At 34.9% G+C, this 16,028-nt stretch overlaps 1 protein-coding gene across 1 annotated transcript; it reads right to left on the bottom strand.

Moving 5' to 3' along the window:
• Nucleotides 1-312: 312 nt before the first annotated feature.
• On the bottom strand, nt 313-10,640 carry LOC142351467 (uncharacterized). The gene is made up of 2 exons (XM_075403495.1): nt 9,905-10,640; nt 313-1,063 (listed from the first exon to the last, which is right to left on the bottom strand). Exons 1-2 carry the CDS (start codon nt 10,397-10,399, stop codon nt 560-562), a joined length of 999 nt encoding a protein of 332 aa, XP_075259610.1. The 5' UTR covers nt 10,400-10,640; the 3' UTR covers nt 313-559.
• Nucleotides 10,641-16,028: the final 5,388 nt, after the last annotated feature.

Genomic DNA, 16,028 nt, shown 5'->3' with positions numbered 1-16,028 from the left:
AACCATAAAACGCCATATATGGACTTTATGGCAACTTACCGTATACATTCAGTTTTCTTTCTTGTTTACTGCACTTAAGAGGTTTTTCCGGCAGGTGCTTCTTTGTTTTACCATAAAACTGGCCGTATATGTTAACTTACCTACCATAAAACGAACCATTTATTTTATCTTTCTAATCATAAAACGGGCCATATATCATATATCTTACAAACCACAAAACATGCAGCTGTGAATATTCTAATCTCTTATGAAAAGCGCTAGAAAATAATTTGAATGAGATGAGCTTTTAATTTTGAACCATTTTTTGAGAGTTGAAGCAGCTAATGATTACGGGGCCGTATAAAACATGGTACAACCTTATACGGCCCCGTGTTGATTTTGGTAAGTTCTCTAAGCGAGTTTATAAGTATTTTGAGGTTTTCTCCATTTTTTAAGTTTTAAGTCTTCTATTTTTAAGTTTTAAGTCTTCTATTTTTAAGTTTTAAGTCTTCTATTTCTAAGTTTTAAGTCTTCTATTTTTAAGTTTTGAGTTTCTGAGGTGGGCAACTTGGGATTCAAGTTAGTATTCTCTGCGAGCTTCCCTAATGACAGCCATTGAGTACTGAAGTCTGGTCCAGCTGTCTGCTTGCGTGTTTCCAACTTTGTCCGGATGGTACAAAAGAGCCAATCGGTGATAAGCTCTGTTTATATCCGCATTTGAGGCTCTGCATTTCACTCCCAAAAATTTGTAAGCATTTTCCAGCGCTTCACTTTGGGGTAACCCAAATATCCATTGAGTTAGTTTATCACTTAGAACGTGCGCTGTATATGACGCTGAAATGCTTCCCGCAACCGCCCCGACCACAGCCCCCACTGCAGCCCCAACTGGGCCACCAATAGCGCCTCCCACCGCAGCCCCCCCAATTTCACCCCCAATTCCCCCAGCGATTCCGGCAGCCACTGAAACTCCGTTGTCCAGTATGTTTTTCACACACCTTACTCCCGTAATTTCACCTTTCCACCACCGACGTATATTGATAATAATGTCAGCAGCCAAAAAGACAGCAACCAAAGCCACGCGTGCCTGAAATGTGAAGAAAAACTTGGTTTTTCGCAAATTTGGTTTTCGCAAATTCTTTCTTCACGTCTGTGTGAACAAACTAGCATTGATAAACTAGCATTTTAACATTAAAACATTGACATGGTCCATGATGGTTTATAATTACATTAGTAAGTAAATTATTTCTAGTGTAAATTTATTGAAAACTGTTTTTCAGCTTTCCAAAATAGCTGTTAACAACGTTAACAAGTGTTGATGTAAATGCAGATTGCTAATTGCAGATTAAGAAAAAATTTTCATTATCACATAACAAGATACCTCGTAAAAAAATTAATTTTAAAGCTGAATCTTAATTAATTGAAAAGTTCCAGAATAAAAATTAGGCTTATTGATGTTGTTGTTGCTGCTGCCCAGGTTGCCCACCTTAGATGAAACCTTGGAAACTTACTAAGACTTATACGGTGCCGTAGAAAACTTAAAAAACTTTGTACGGCACCGTTTAAGGCCGTAATAAGTTTTCTACGGCACCGTAGCCAATTGATGTAATTACCAATTTGTAAATTCTAAATCCCTAAAATCGACTTTAAATCTATCGCTTATCTCATACAAGTCACTTTTTCATCACTTTATGGCACTGGGTATAACTTTTTAAATCTCTGAAAAATTACAAAACTTAGTACGGTGCCGTATAAGGCCGTATCAAGTTTTGTAATTTTTCTAAGGTAATGTTTTCGAAATTTAATTTGCTCTGCAGGTAGGCCTTATGGTAAAAAAATTTACATCGAAACAGTTCGAAATTGCAAAAACCTGTTTTTGCAAAAACCTGACATGTCCACTTTTCGACTGTTTTTGACATTTCACCGGCTTTTTTGTTGTTTTCTTTTTGGCTACTTTTGACGTTTTTTTGGCCATTTTTGACTTTTTGTTCCGCTATTTTCGACGTTTCATCGGCTATTTTTGACATTTTCTTTTAGGCTTTTTTTGACATTTTCCTGCTATTTTTGACGTTTTTTTTGGCTATTTTTGACATTTTTTTCGGCTATTTTAGGGGTTTCCAGACTCGTTTTTGACATGCCAAGAATTGGATTTAGACTTACCAGGTCTTAAATCAGACTTGGATTTAGAGTTGCCAAGCGTTAAATTAGTTTCATTATTCTTTACTCAGATATTGAGTAATGAATAATGAAACTCGCTAAAACATTTATAGGATATAAGCTTTTAATTCACAGAAAATAGTTACAACAAATTGATTCAAAATAGATCCAATGAAACAACGGAAAAATAACCTAGTGATAACGTAGAATTTTTATCAGAAAATTGTCTTCTAATTTGTCGTCTCAGATCTCACAAAATAAAAATTTGTTTTACAGAATCATGCAATTTCATAAATTGACAAATGTTTGTCAACGCCAACATACTAAATCTGATACAACAATATCAAACCAAAGCAAGAACTATATACAAATCTGGATCTCAATTAATTAATGAAAAGTTCCAGAATACAATATAGGTTTTTTGATGTTGTTGTTGCTGCTGTCCACTTTTCGGCTAATTTTGACGTTTCACCAGCTGTTTTTAATGTTTTCGTTTTGGCTATTTGGCTAAAGACTGTACGTTTTGCGGCAACTCTTGTGATGTCATGAACCTGATGATTTGAGCATCAAAGTTTCCAAAATCGAATACTTACTGAACAGATTGTCATTTTTAGCCTTTCAGAAAACAGTTATCATGTTTTAGCACTGCCATTCTTTTTTCCATTTCTGTTGCGTTGAAGAAACTCTACATTAACTCTGGAAACTAGTGACGAAATGTTGATTAATTGCTCTTGAACGAAGTTCATAGCAATTATTGTAAACGTGTTGGTCTGTTTTATGGCAAATTGTTCGCTTGACCATTTTGCTTTTCTCTTCTGAAACGTTCTTTGACTTCTCATGTGTCTTTCTCACGCTTTCATTCTTCATTTTTGAGTGATCTCTTTTGCTCTCACTTCGAAGTAAAACTTGTTGCTAATATGAAGTCGGTTGCAGTAAAAAAATATCGGTCCGATAGCCGAGTGTTCAGTGCATGTGGGTATGGATCGGGAGGTCAATGGTTCGCATCCTGGAGGCCGAAAAGGTTTTTCTACCTGTATGTCGTTCGAGATCAATTCTTCCGATCTTAGTCGATTTATGTTTTATTTTGTCAACAATTCTCTGAGCCTTGAAATCCGTATGAATACTTAATCTACAACAACTTAATTAGGCAGCAAAAACTAAGGGGGTCAGAGACATGTTTCTGGGCTTACCAAACAAAAGATTAAAAAAACTGATCACTGATTCACATCTACCAAAACTCTATAGGACACTGATATCTGAAATGATCTTAAGTAATGGATTATGAAACTCGCAAAAACAATTATAGGCTATATGGTTTCACTTGACAGAAAAAGGTTTCAACAAATTGACTCAAAATAGATCCAACGAAACAACGCAAATAAAGCCTTGTGATCACACAGAACTTTTATCAGAAAATTGTCTTCTAATTTGTCGTCTCAGATCTTACAAAGTAAAAATTTGTCTTACAGAATTATGCAATTTCATAAATTGGCAAATGTTTGTCACCGCCAACAGACTAAATCTGATACATTAAAATCAAACCAAAACAAAAACTATATACAAAGCTGGATCTTAATTAATTAATGAAAAGATCCAGAATAAAATATAGACTTATTGATGTTGTTGTTGCTGCTGTCCACTTTTCGGCTACTTTTGACGTTTCACCGGCTATTTTTAATGTTTTCTTTTTGGCTATTTGGCTAAAGACTGTACGTTTTGCGGCAAGTCTTGTGACGTCATGAACTCGATGACTTGAGCATCAAAGTTTCCAAAATCCAATACTTACTGAACAGATTGTCATTTTAAGCCTTTCAGAAAACAGTTATCATTTTTTAGCACTGCCATTCTTTTTTCCATTTCTGTTGCGTTGAAGAAACTCTACATTAACTCTGGAAACTAGTGACGAAATGTTAATTAATTGCTCTTGAACGAAGTTCATAGCAATTATTGTAGACGTGATGGTCTTTTTTTGGCAAATTGTTCGCTTGACCATTTTGCTTTTCTCTCCTGGAACGTTCTTTGACTTCTCAGATGACTTTCTTACGCTTTCGTTCTTCATTTTTGAGTGATCTCTATTGCTCTCACTTCGAAGTAAAACTTGTTGCTAATATGAAGTCGGTTGCAGTAAAAAAAAAATAACGGCCCGATAGCCGAGTGTTCAGTGCATCTGGGTATGGATCGGGAGGTCAATGGTTCGCATCCTGGAGGCCGAAAATGTTTTTCTACCTGCATGTCGTTCGAGAGCAATTCTTCCGATCTTAGTCGATTTATGTTTTATTTTGTCAACAATTCTCTGAGCATTGAAATCCTTATGAATACTTAATCTACAACAAGTTAATTAGGCAGCAAAAACTAAGGGGGTCAAAGACATGTTTCTGGGCTTACCAAACAAAAGATTAAAAAAACTGATCACTGATTCACATCTACCAAAACTCTATGAGACACTGATATCTGAAATGATCTTAAGTAATGGATTATGAAACTCGCAAAAACAATTATAGGCTATATGGTTTTACTTGACAGAAAAAGGTTTCAACAAATTGACTCAAAATAGATCCAACGAAACAATGCAAATATAGCCTTGAGATCACACAGAATTTTTACCAAAAAATTGTCTTCTAATTTGTTTTCTTAGATCTTACAAAGTAAAAATTTGTTTTACAGAATTGTGCAATTTCATAAATTGAAAAATGTTTGTCACCGCCAACAGACTACATCTGATACAACAAAATCAAACTAAAGCAAAAACTATATACAAATTTGGATCTTAATTAATTAATGAAAAGTTCCAGAATAAAATATGGGCTTATTGATGTTGTTGTTGCTGCTGTCCACTTTTCGGCTACTTTTGACGTTTCACCGGCTATTTTTAATGTTTTTTTTTGTGGCTATTTGGCTAAAGACTGTACGTTTTGCAGCAAGTCTTGTGACGTCATGAACACGATGATTTGAGCATCAAAGTTTCCAAAATCCAATACTTACTGAACAGATTGTCATTTTTAGCCTTTCAGAAAACAGTTATCATGTTTTAGCACTGCCATTCTTTTTTCCATTTCTGTTGCGTTGAAGAACTTCTACATTAACTCTGGAAACTAGTGACGAAATGTTGATTAATTGCCTTGAACGAAGTTCATAGCAATTATTGTAAACGTGATGGTCTTTTTTTGGCAAATTGTTCGCTTGACCATTTTGCTTTTCTCTCCTGGAACGTTCTTTGACTTCTCAGATGGCTTTCTTACGCTTTCGTTCTTCATTTTTGAGTGATCTCTATTGCTCTCACTTCGAAGTAAAACTTGTTGCTAATATGAAGTCGGTTGCAGTAAAAAAATAACGGCCCGATAGCCGAGTGTTCAGTGCATCTGGGTATGGATCGGGAGGTCAATGGTTCGCATCCTGGAGGCCGAAAATGTTTTTCTACCTGCATGTCGTTCGAGAGCAATTCTTCCGATCTTAGTCGATTTATGTTTTATTTTGTCAACAATTCTCTGAGCATTGAAATCCTTATGAATACTTAATCTACAACAAGTTAATTAGGCAGCAAAAACTAAGGGGGTCAAAGACATGTTTCTGGGCTTACCAAACAAAAGATTAGAAAAACTGATCACTGATTCACATCTACCAAAACTCTATGAGACACTGATATCTGAAATGATCTTAAGTAATGGATTATGAAACTCGCAAAAACAATTATAGGCTATATGGTTTTACTTGACAGAAAAAGGTTTCAACAAATTGACTCAAAATAGATCCAACGAAACAACGCAAATATAGCCTTGAGATCACACAGAATTTTTACCAAAAAATTGTCTTCTGATTTGTTTTCTTAGATCTTACAAAGTAAAAATTTGTTTTACAGAATTGTGCAATTTCATAAATTGACAAATGTTTGTCACCGCCAACAGACTAAATCTGATACAACAAAATCAAACTAAAGCAAAAACTATATACAAATTTGGATCTTAATTAATTAATGAAAAGTTCCAGAATAAAATAAAGGCTTATTGATGTTGTTGTTGCTGCTGTCCACTTTTCGGCTAATTTTGACGTTTCACCGGCTATTTTTAATGTTTTATTTTTGGCTATTTGGCCAAAAGACTGTACGTTTTGCGGCAAGTCTTGTGACGTCATGAACACGATGATTTGAGCATCAAAGTTTCCAAAATCCAATACTTACTGAACAGATTGTCATTTTTAGCCTTTCAGAGAACAGTTATCATGTTTTAGCACTGCCATTCTTTTTTCCATTTCTGTTGCATTGAAGAAACTCTACATTAACCCTGAAAACTAGTGACGAAAGGTTGATTAATTGCTCTTGACCGAAGTTCATTACAATTATTGTAAACGTGTTGGTCTTTTTTATGGCAAATTGTTCGCTTGACCATTTTGCTTTTCTCTTCTGGAACGTTCTTTGACTTCTCAGGTGACTTTTTCACGCTTTCATTCTTCATTTTTGAGTGATCTCTATTGCTCTCACTTCGAACTAAAACTTGTTGCTAATATGAAGGCTGTTGCAGTAACGAAATAACGGTCTGATAGCCGAGTGTTCAGTGCATCTGGGTATGGATCGGGATGTCAATGGTTCGCATCCTGGAGGCCAAAAATGTTTTTCTACCTGCATGTCGTTCGAGAGCAATTCTTCCGATCTTAGTCGATTTATGTTTTATTTCGTCAACAATTCTCTGAGCCTTGAAATCCGTATGAATACTTAATCTAGAACAAGTTAATTAGGCAGCAAAAACTAAGGGGGTCAAAGACATGTTTCTGGGCTTACCAAACAAAAGATTAAAAAAATGAACACTGATTCACAACTACCAGAACTCTATGAGACACTGATATCTGAAATGATCTTGAGTAAAGTGTTATGAAACTCGCAAAAACAATTATAGGCTATATGGTTTTACTTGACAGAAAAAGGTTTCAACAAATTGACTCAAAATAGATCCAACGAAACAACGCAAATATAGCCTTGAGATCACACAGAATTTTTACCAAAAAATTGTCTTCTAATTTGTTTTCTTAGATCTTACAAAGTAAAAATTTGTTTTACAGAATTGTGCAATTTCATAAATTGACAAATGTTTGTCACCGCCAACAGACGAAATCTGATACAACAAAATCAAACTAAAGCAAAAACTATATACAAATTTGGATCTTAATTAATTAATGAAAAGTTCCAGAATAAAATATAGGCTTATTGATGTTGTTGTTGCTGCTGTCCACTTTTCGGCTAATTTTGACGTTTCACCGGCTATTTTTAATGTTTTATTTTTGGTTATTTGGCTAAAGACTGTACGTTTTGCGGCAAGTCTTGTGACGTCATGAACACGATGATTTGAGCATCAAAGTTTCCAAAATCCAATACTTACTGAACAGATTGTCATTTTTAGCCTTTCAGAGAACAGTTATCATGTTTTAGCACTGCCATTCTTTTTTCCATTTCTGTTGCATTGAAGAAACTCTACATTAACCCTGAAAACTAGTGACGAAAGGTTGATTAATTGCTCTTGACCGAAGTTCATTACAATTATTGTAAACGTGTTGGTCTTTTTTATGGCAAATTGTTCGCTTGACCATTTTGCTTTTCTCTTCTGGAACGTTCTTTGACTTCTCATGTGACTTTTTCACGCTTTTATTCTTCATTTTTGAGTGATCTCTATTGCTCTCACTTCGAACTAAAACTTGTTGCTAATATGAAGGCTGTTGCAGTAAAAAAAATAACGGCCCGATAGCCGAGTGTTCAGTGCATCTGGGTATGGATCGGGAGGTCAATGGTTCGCATCCTGGAGGCCAAAAATGTTTTTCTACCTGCATGTCGTTCGAGAGCAATTCTTCCGATCTTAGTCGATTTATGTTTTATTTTGTCAACAATTCTCTGAGCCTTGAAATCCGTATGAATACTTAATCTACAACAAATTAATTAGGCAGCAGAAACTAAGGGGGTCAAAGACATGTTTCTGGGCTTACCAAACAAAAGATTAAGAAACTGAACACTGATTCACAACTACCAGAACTCTATGAGACACTGATATCTGAAATGATCTTGAGTAAAGGATTATGAAACTCGCAAAAACAATTATAGGCTATATGGTTTTACTTGACAGACAAAGGTTTCAACATATTGACTCAAAATAGATCCAACGAAACAACGCAAATATAGCCTTGTGATCACACAGAATTTTTATCAGAAAATTGTCTTCTAATTTGTCGTCTCAGATCTTACAAAGTAAAAAATTGTCTTACAGAATTATGCAATTTCATAAATTGACAATTGTTTGTCACCGCCAACAGGCTAAAGCTGATACAACAATATCAATATCAAACCAAAGCAAACACTATATACAAACTTTAATTTGACTGGTTTTATCTATACCAGTTTCTTCCTGAAGTATCACTTCCGACATTGGAGTCTTCAAAAGTGATTAAGAATTAAGAAAAATTTTAATGTTTGTAAAAAAGCGCAGTCGTCCAAGAGTTTTTTTCAGAACTTTCTCCCTTGTCTTTACTGTGAATCGGATTACCTTATGTTGTGAATTTTAGGTTAATTTGACTGAGAATTATGTCTTTATAGATATTTCAGTCTAGTAAGAGGAATGGTTATCCGATAAGTCCTCTTACTATATTTGAAACGATACAAATTTAAAGCAGTGGAATGTTTTTCGTGTAAGTTATCTTGTTAGACCTGACAAGATGAAATTTCCGCTGACCATAATTTTTACGGCGTAAGATTTTCTAAGATTTCTTGTAAGGTCTTAACTCACCTTAGTCGATAAAAATTCTCTACATGGTCATTTTGCAAAATAACAAAATTGAATAAATTCTGCCTTTTGTGGAGTCGATTGACCAAAACATGCCACCATTTTCAACGGTTCATATATTTTCTCCACCATGGAAGAAAATTAATCAAAACATGAAATTAAGTAATTTATATCGTGGAAAGGGCTTACATTTTGTCACGAGTCTTCACGGAAAAGTATCCACTTTTTTGAGCATGAAATTAGCCTAACACGTTATATCCCAATTTCATTAGCAATTAGTTGCGACCAAATTTAATTGCTTTTTGTGAGTAGTTTTATATGTAACTGTAAAACCGCGAACTGTCTTCTTAATCCACTAAAAGTATCGTGCGGGAAATTTCTGAAATCACTCACCAATTAGGCGTTCTTTCATTTCGGTAATTGGATATAGCGGGAATGTGTGAAGTAGAAATGAGTTACTGTTAGTGGGTGGACTAAGGAGTTATTGCGTGGAACGGAAATTTCTTGCAGGTTTTCACGATAACTGTTAATGGAATGTAGGCGCAAATATGACCAATTTTGTAGGAAATTTGAAAAAAATCAGCCTAGTGTCAGTGTATTCCACCAACGCTTAATTAAAAACTCTAATCTTAAAACATGGGGCGTGAAAAAACCCCGACAAAATTGAGAATGTACACTCGATTTGTAGCAAATGGCCACGTTATTTTCTCTTCAGACCTTACACGAAAAATATCTGGGACAAAAAATAACTAGGACAACAGCCGCGGATGATGGTGACGACAGTTTGTCAGCTTTTCTGCGGAGTTACATAATCTCTAAATACGGTGTGTGGTCACATATATATCTATCGGTGAGAACATGAAAAGTTTCACTTTCTGTCACTATTTTTGCAACCTCGCCTACTCTGCTCTATCTTTAAACAGTGACAGGTGCGAAGATGGATATAATTTCGACAAAAAATGTATCGCAAGTGATGTCGTGTGAAATTTAGCAACTTCTTGAGTAAAATAACAAACCACAGGTAGGAGTTTCCGAGCACTCGTCAGGGAATGTTCGGCCCAGACTGCCAGTCTTCCAGCACCACCCACAGATTTGATAGTCGCAATCAAAGCTTCGTAATTTTTGGCTGGCATTCTCGAGACTGCCAGTAGAAAGTTATACTGAGAAGCTGGCATTATGCTTAGCTGATGTGCGTTGAAGTCAAATTCTTGCCCATCACGGTCCGGAGGCAAGTTATCTTCTCTTAAGTAATTGGTCCAGATATCTTGCATAAATTGACGGTAATCCGGATCAATTTCCACAAGCCTCGTGTCATCCGCAAAACGCTGGGCAACGCCTTGGAAAACTTGCTGATTTGCGATAACACTTTCTAACGCGCTGAGGAAGGGATCCGCAGTCCCATTGTGAATTGATGTGGCTAGGAAGTAAATCACTCTGATTTGATTATCAACATCCAGAGATTCTGGCAACATCTCCAAAACTGATCTCGGGATTTCAGTATATCGAGCCATTGCAGCTGAAGTTTGCAATTTATGTACGAGAATCAAATATTATCGTTACCCGTTTTTTTGCTTGAAAAGAAAAATCAACTTCAATTATCTATAGCAGTCGAAGTTGTTGTTAAACTGCATGCACTGTTTTGATGTCTTTAATTCAAATTATTTACGCACGAGATCTTTATCAAAATAGCGTTATGATATGTTAAACTACACAAACACAGCCTCCACTTTATTTATGTATTTATAATGAACCGTTTTCAAGCAAACTATATATATAAATTGAGGCCGTTAGATTGTGGAATTCTAATTACCTTTTACACCGTAACAAATTGATTCTCCTCTCACAAATATTCAAGATCTTGAACTTTAAACTCTCGAAAAGGTTGTCAGCAACATGGTAGTCTACAAGTATCTTTTATTATATTCCCACAAGGTCAAGGGTATTTTTTGATCTTCTTTGAATGAAACGATGGATACTTAATTTTGTTTGGCCTTGGGCAGCAAATTTTTCAGAAATCTTACACAGTATTACAAATCCATAAGATCGTTTTAGGATAAATTAGATTAAGGCTTTACTCAGGGTGAGGTGGTGGAAATATATACCAGTTGACGCAGACCAAAACTTGTCGTTATTAGAAGGTCCAGAAGAATAACGTGCCATGACTCGAATTAGTTCTCATTAGCACGCACTATCACGAAAAATCCGAAATAACGCGTTTATGCGTCGACCCTACAAGACCATTCAAAGATTATGTGATTATGAATCGAATGTGCGACGATTGGAAACCGTGCGAATATGATCAGACCGTATGACCCAGTGTTAGGACAAGAGGTTGTGTGCTTGCGTGCAAAATGGTTCAATTTTTTTTGAAATTGTGCAATATAAGACAAGCATAATCAGACCGAGTAAACAGTGGAAGAGTGTGCAACTATGATCCAATAATCCAAACAGTGCGAAACAGCGCGACTATAATCAGACAAAATTTTAATACAAGCTCAATCTCTTTTGTCTCATTATGAGTTATTTCTTAAATGTTAGGTGCTCCACAAGAGCAACGGAAAAACGTGATTAAGAAAAATGCACACTAAACCCTCAACAAAAAAAACTGACGAAAAGTCAAACAGAACAAAAAAACAACTTATGTTCAATTTTAGCTTGTATAAGTTCTCAAAAATTCAAAAAAAAACAACAAGACTGTATAAACAATTGGAATAATTTAACAATGACTTTGTCGTCCTTATCGAAAAATATTTTTCTTTTGTACAAGACTTGACTATTTTCAATTTGCTTGTGTTAACTTGCATCTCATGCTATCTTTTTCAATTAACTGACAAAGAAAATAAAGAAGTTTAGAATTCATGGGGACCATGGAGCAGATTTGATCGGATTAAGAATAGAATCATCATGTTTCTGTATATTTATGATTTGACAAATGCGCTCATAAAAAAATATGCTGATTATGTTTCAGAAACGTGAGTTCATGATTCAAACTTGCACATTTTACTCAGACATATGGAGACTATGACTCACCCCGAATAATGCATAGTTAAGTTTATCTGAACAGTGAAAAAGTAATGTCAATTAAGGTAAATTACTTACAATTTTTGTTGTTTTTAGCGGATAAATATACACATTTTCTGGAAACCTGCATTCTGAAAACGTTTCTTTTTGTAAACCATTTTTTAAGACCGGAAAAACATTCTTCTGACGCTTTTATATGTTTTTCGCAAGCTGAAAGGAAGGAAATAAAAAATAATTCTTAAATTTTAACCTTCTTTGATAGGTTTTAGAGTTTTAATTGCGCTCTGTGACTGTTGTAGTGAACAGGCATTTTTGTTCAAAATAACAAAAACTACTGGTGACAAACAGTACAAAACCTTTTTCCTTTTGTACTCAGAATAGTAAAGATCATCAGGCTAAGCGTCTTCTCATCTTGATTATATATTAAAAGGTAATTCAATTCCTTTTCCTGGTGGTAAAGTTTCACAAAAACATAAAACAGGATTTGTTGTAATATGTGAACAGTGATTTGGCGTCTATACAGAGTGCCCAATTTCCTTTTTAGTTCTTCTGGCGTAAAAATCTAGCAAATTTAACTTTAAAACACATCAAATCCTGTAATTAGATTTTTTTAAAATAGCGTACCAACACAATACAAAAAATTTGAATGATAACACCAGAGAAATGCAAGTTCTGAATTAGAATCTAAAGAGTTTTAAGAAAACTGAAAACTTGACTTTCGGCCATATTAGAAGTAAAACTTCCAGCAGTCTGCTCAGCATGTAAAAATACGAGCACGAAAAAAGTTTGATGAGCTCAGGCGCTGAAAAATATTGGCTATGAGATTGTGACTACTGGAGAGAATTAAAATTTTTTATAAATTCAACTTTAGACGGTAATCATCATATTTGAAAAAAAATATATGTGCCAGACAAAGTAAAACGACTACTGATAGCAAACTTGGGCATTCAAACTGAACCAAACAAAGTTGCATAAGAGCCACCAAAAAACGTAACTATAATTTTAATCTATTTACAAGAAAAAACAATTATTAGAAAACATGTAAAAATTTTAGAGTTAAAACACCAAATAATAATGATGCATAACAACACTAGAAGAAAACAAAAAAATTGAGGAAATACTGATTTTTTAAATTGAACAGGATCGAAGCAAAAAACAAAAACTACAAATTGGATTCATGAAATGGATTCAAACTTGTCTCAATTGAACGGAACAACGATGTTTTTAAACAACGAGACACACAAAAACACATTTGCTTCAAGAGATTTGCTTTCATTAACGACAATTAAGTCAGAGTACAACAAAACATTGCACACATGAGGGAAGCCAAAAAATTCTTGCGTCCTTTGAAAGGACGTAGTGTTGACAAAATAGAAAAAAAACTAAAAGTTGGGTAGGCATAAGAACAATCACCGACATTTTTTTTTCAAAGTGACGCCAAAGAAGTTGGAAATTTTAGACGTCAACTGAAAAATTCAGACATCAATTAAAAGTGAACTAAGAATAAACAACAGTAAGCTTGATTATTGAGTCTCATTAAAGTGTCAAAAAAGCAGTCAATAATGAGGCTAAAAGTGGATATGAAAAACCATTGTTTTTTTTATTAAAGTGAAAAAAGTCCCAGGCATATAAACATTTATATACCCATCGACAAGTTCAGAAACACAAAAATACATTATTAGAACACATGTTTGACCTTCAAAACTTATTAGTTTAGAAAATCAGGAGAAAAAGCAGCGAGATTAAGAGTCAAATTCCGTACGTTAAAAATGCATCAGAAAACCGATAATTTCTTCAAACACCGCAATCAAACTTCTTTTCGAAAGATTTTTGAACCAACTGCCCTCGGTTTTTGGCCGTTTTTTACTCCAACGTGACTAAGATCACTACTCTGATTTGATATAACATTGGCAAGTCAAAAAAATGTGAAGTGACAATGAAAATAGGCAGCAAACCAATAAAAATCAAATTCATCGAAATGACTGTAAAAAAAGAGAGTGCCTAAATAGTAATTGCTAAATGCTGACGGCGGCTTCTAATAAATATGCCATCGCCCGAGTCCTTATTTTTGAAACCTAAAAATACTGAACCAAAATCTTTGGTAACATTTATAGGCCTTCATAAAATTTTCATTAGAGGACTTATGCCGTTGATATTATTTGCAAAACTCGCTGTCTTATCTTGTGAGCACATATTTGTCTAAATTGCTGAAAATTGTTTGAAAAACTGGATGGTACTAGTGTCATTTTGCATTATGAGACTTGAAAAGCTGATGATTTCTTTTTGTCTTTTTTGTCAATTTTTTCCGGAAGATATCTTTGAGTAATTCTCATAAATTTGGTTGCAATAAGAAAGTAAATTGACCAAAAACTTATCCACAAAATTTTCTGTGAAATTCAATTTTGATTTTATTAACTGTGGTGCGTAATCAATATCGTTTGAGCCAATTTATCGACGTTGTATCTTACCTTTTCACTTTGAGTCATATACTGATGGTTGCTTGTGTGTTGCTTACGTCTGATTTTTTATGATTGTTTCGCCCCCAAAAGGAAAAATAGTTTGGAATATAATTTAAAAGTTTCATATGAATGTTATTTTAAAGCCAATAGCATTGAAAGAGGCGCTTTGACTTTCAAGGGAACATGCAAATTGCTCTTTGAAAACTGTTGATAATTGTCACTTTTTCTTGGGACTCACTGAAGTTTCTGATATGAGACTGAAGTGAAGTTTTCTGAAAATGCATTTTAAGCCTTATCTTGCTTAATAGAAAGTAGAAAAAGTTTTCATCATGGACTGTAAAGCGAGTAAAACGACTGTAAAGTTTAACTCTGAAAAATTTGCATGCAGGTAAAATTACCTGAACTGTGCACGTATTTTGGAACTCCTGCAAGCTACATGCACGATATCTGAAGGTAACTGCCATTTCAATAGATAGAATTACCTTATCTATGCACGTATTTTGGAACTGCTGCAACCTACCTGCACGATATCTGAAGGTAACTTGAATTTCAATAGGTAAAATTACCTGAACTGTGCACGTATTTTGGAACTCCTGCAAGCTACCAGCACGATATCTGAAGGTAACTGCAATTTCAATAGATAAAATTACCTGAACTATGCACGTATTTTGGAACTCCTGCAAGCTACCTGCACGATATCTGAAGGTAACTTGAATTTCAATAGCTAAAATTACCTGAACTGTGCACGTATTTTGGAACTCCTCCAAGCTACCTGCACGATATCTGAAGGTAACTGCAATTTCAATAGAAAACATTACCTGAACTGTGCGCGTATTTTGGAACTCCTGCAAGCTACCTGCACGATATCTGAAGGTAACTTGAATTTCAATAGGTAAAATTACCTGAACTGTGCACGTATATTGGAACTCCTGCAAGCTACCAGCACGATATCTGAAGGTAACTGCAATTTTAATAGATAAAATTACCTGAACTATGCACGCGTTTTGGATCTCCTGCAAGCTACCTGCACGATATCTGAAGGTAACTTGAATTTCAATAGCTGAAATTACCTGAACTGTGCACGTATTTTGGAAAACCTCCAAGCTACCTGCACGATATCTGAAGGTAACTGCAATTTCAATAGAAAAAATTACCTGAACTGTGCACGTATTTTGGAACTCCTGCAAGCAACCTGCACGATATCTGAAGGTAACTTGAATTTCGATAGGTAAAATTACCTGAACTGTGCACGTATTTTGGAACTCCTGCAAGATACCTGCACGATATCTGAAGGTAACTGCAATTTCAATAGGTAAAATTACCTGAACTGTGCACGTATTTTGGAGCTCCTGCAAGCTACCTGCACGATATCTGAAGGTAACTTGAATTTCAATAGGTAAAATTACCTGAACTGTGCACGTATTTTGGAACTCCTGCAAGCTACCTGCACGATATCTGAAGGTAACTTGAATTTCAATAGGTAAAATTACCTGAACTGTGCACGTATTTTGGAAAACCTCCAAGCTACCTGCACGATATCTGAAGGTAACTGCAATTTCAATAGAAAAAATTACCTGAACTGTGCACTTATTTTGGAACTCCTGCAAGCTACCTGCACGATATCTGAAGGTAACTTGAATTTCAATAGGTAAAATTACCT

This window comes from Convolutriloba macropyga, chromosome 13, assembly GCF_964194025.1.
Source record: "Convolutriloba macropyga chromosome 13, txConMacr16.3, whole genome shotgun sequence".
Classification (NCBI taxonomy): Eukaryota; Metazoa; Xenacoelomorpha; order Acoela; family Convolutidae; genus Convolutriloba; species Convolutriloba macropyga.
The sequence above is the reverse complement of the archived record's forward strand: the minus strand, read 5'-3'. Positions and strand labels throughout refer to the sequence as shown.

Bases quoted from the DNA above. Each gene is read 5' to 3' on its own strand.
- LOC142351467 (XM_075403495.1), bottom strand. From the start codon at position 10,399: ATGGCTCGATATACTGAAATCCCGAGATCAGTTTTGGAGATGTTGCCA. The intron at 1,064-9,904 runs GTTTGTTATTTT...TTCACATTTCAG, and splicing joins CTCGGAAACTCCTACCTGTG to GCACGCGTGGCTTTGGTTGC.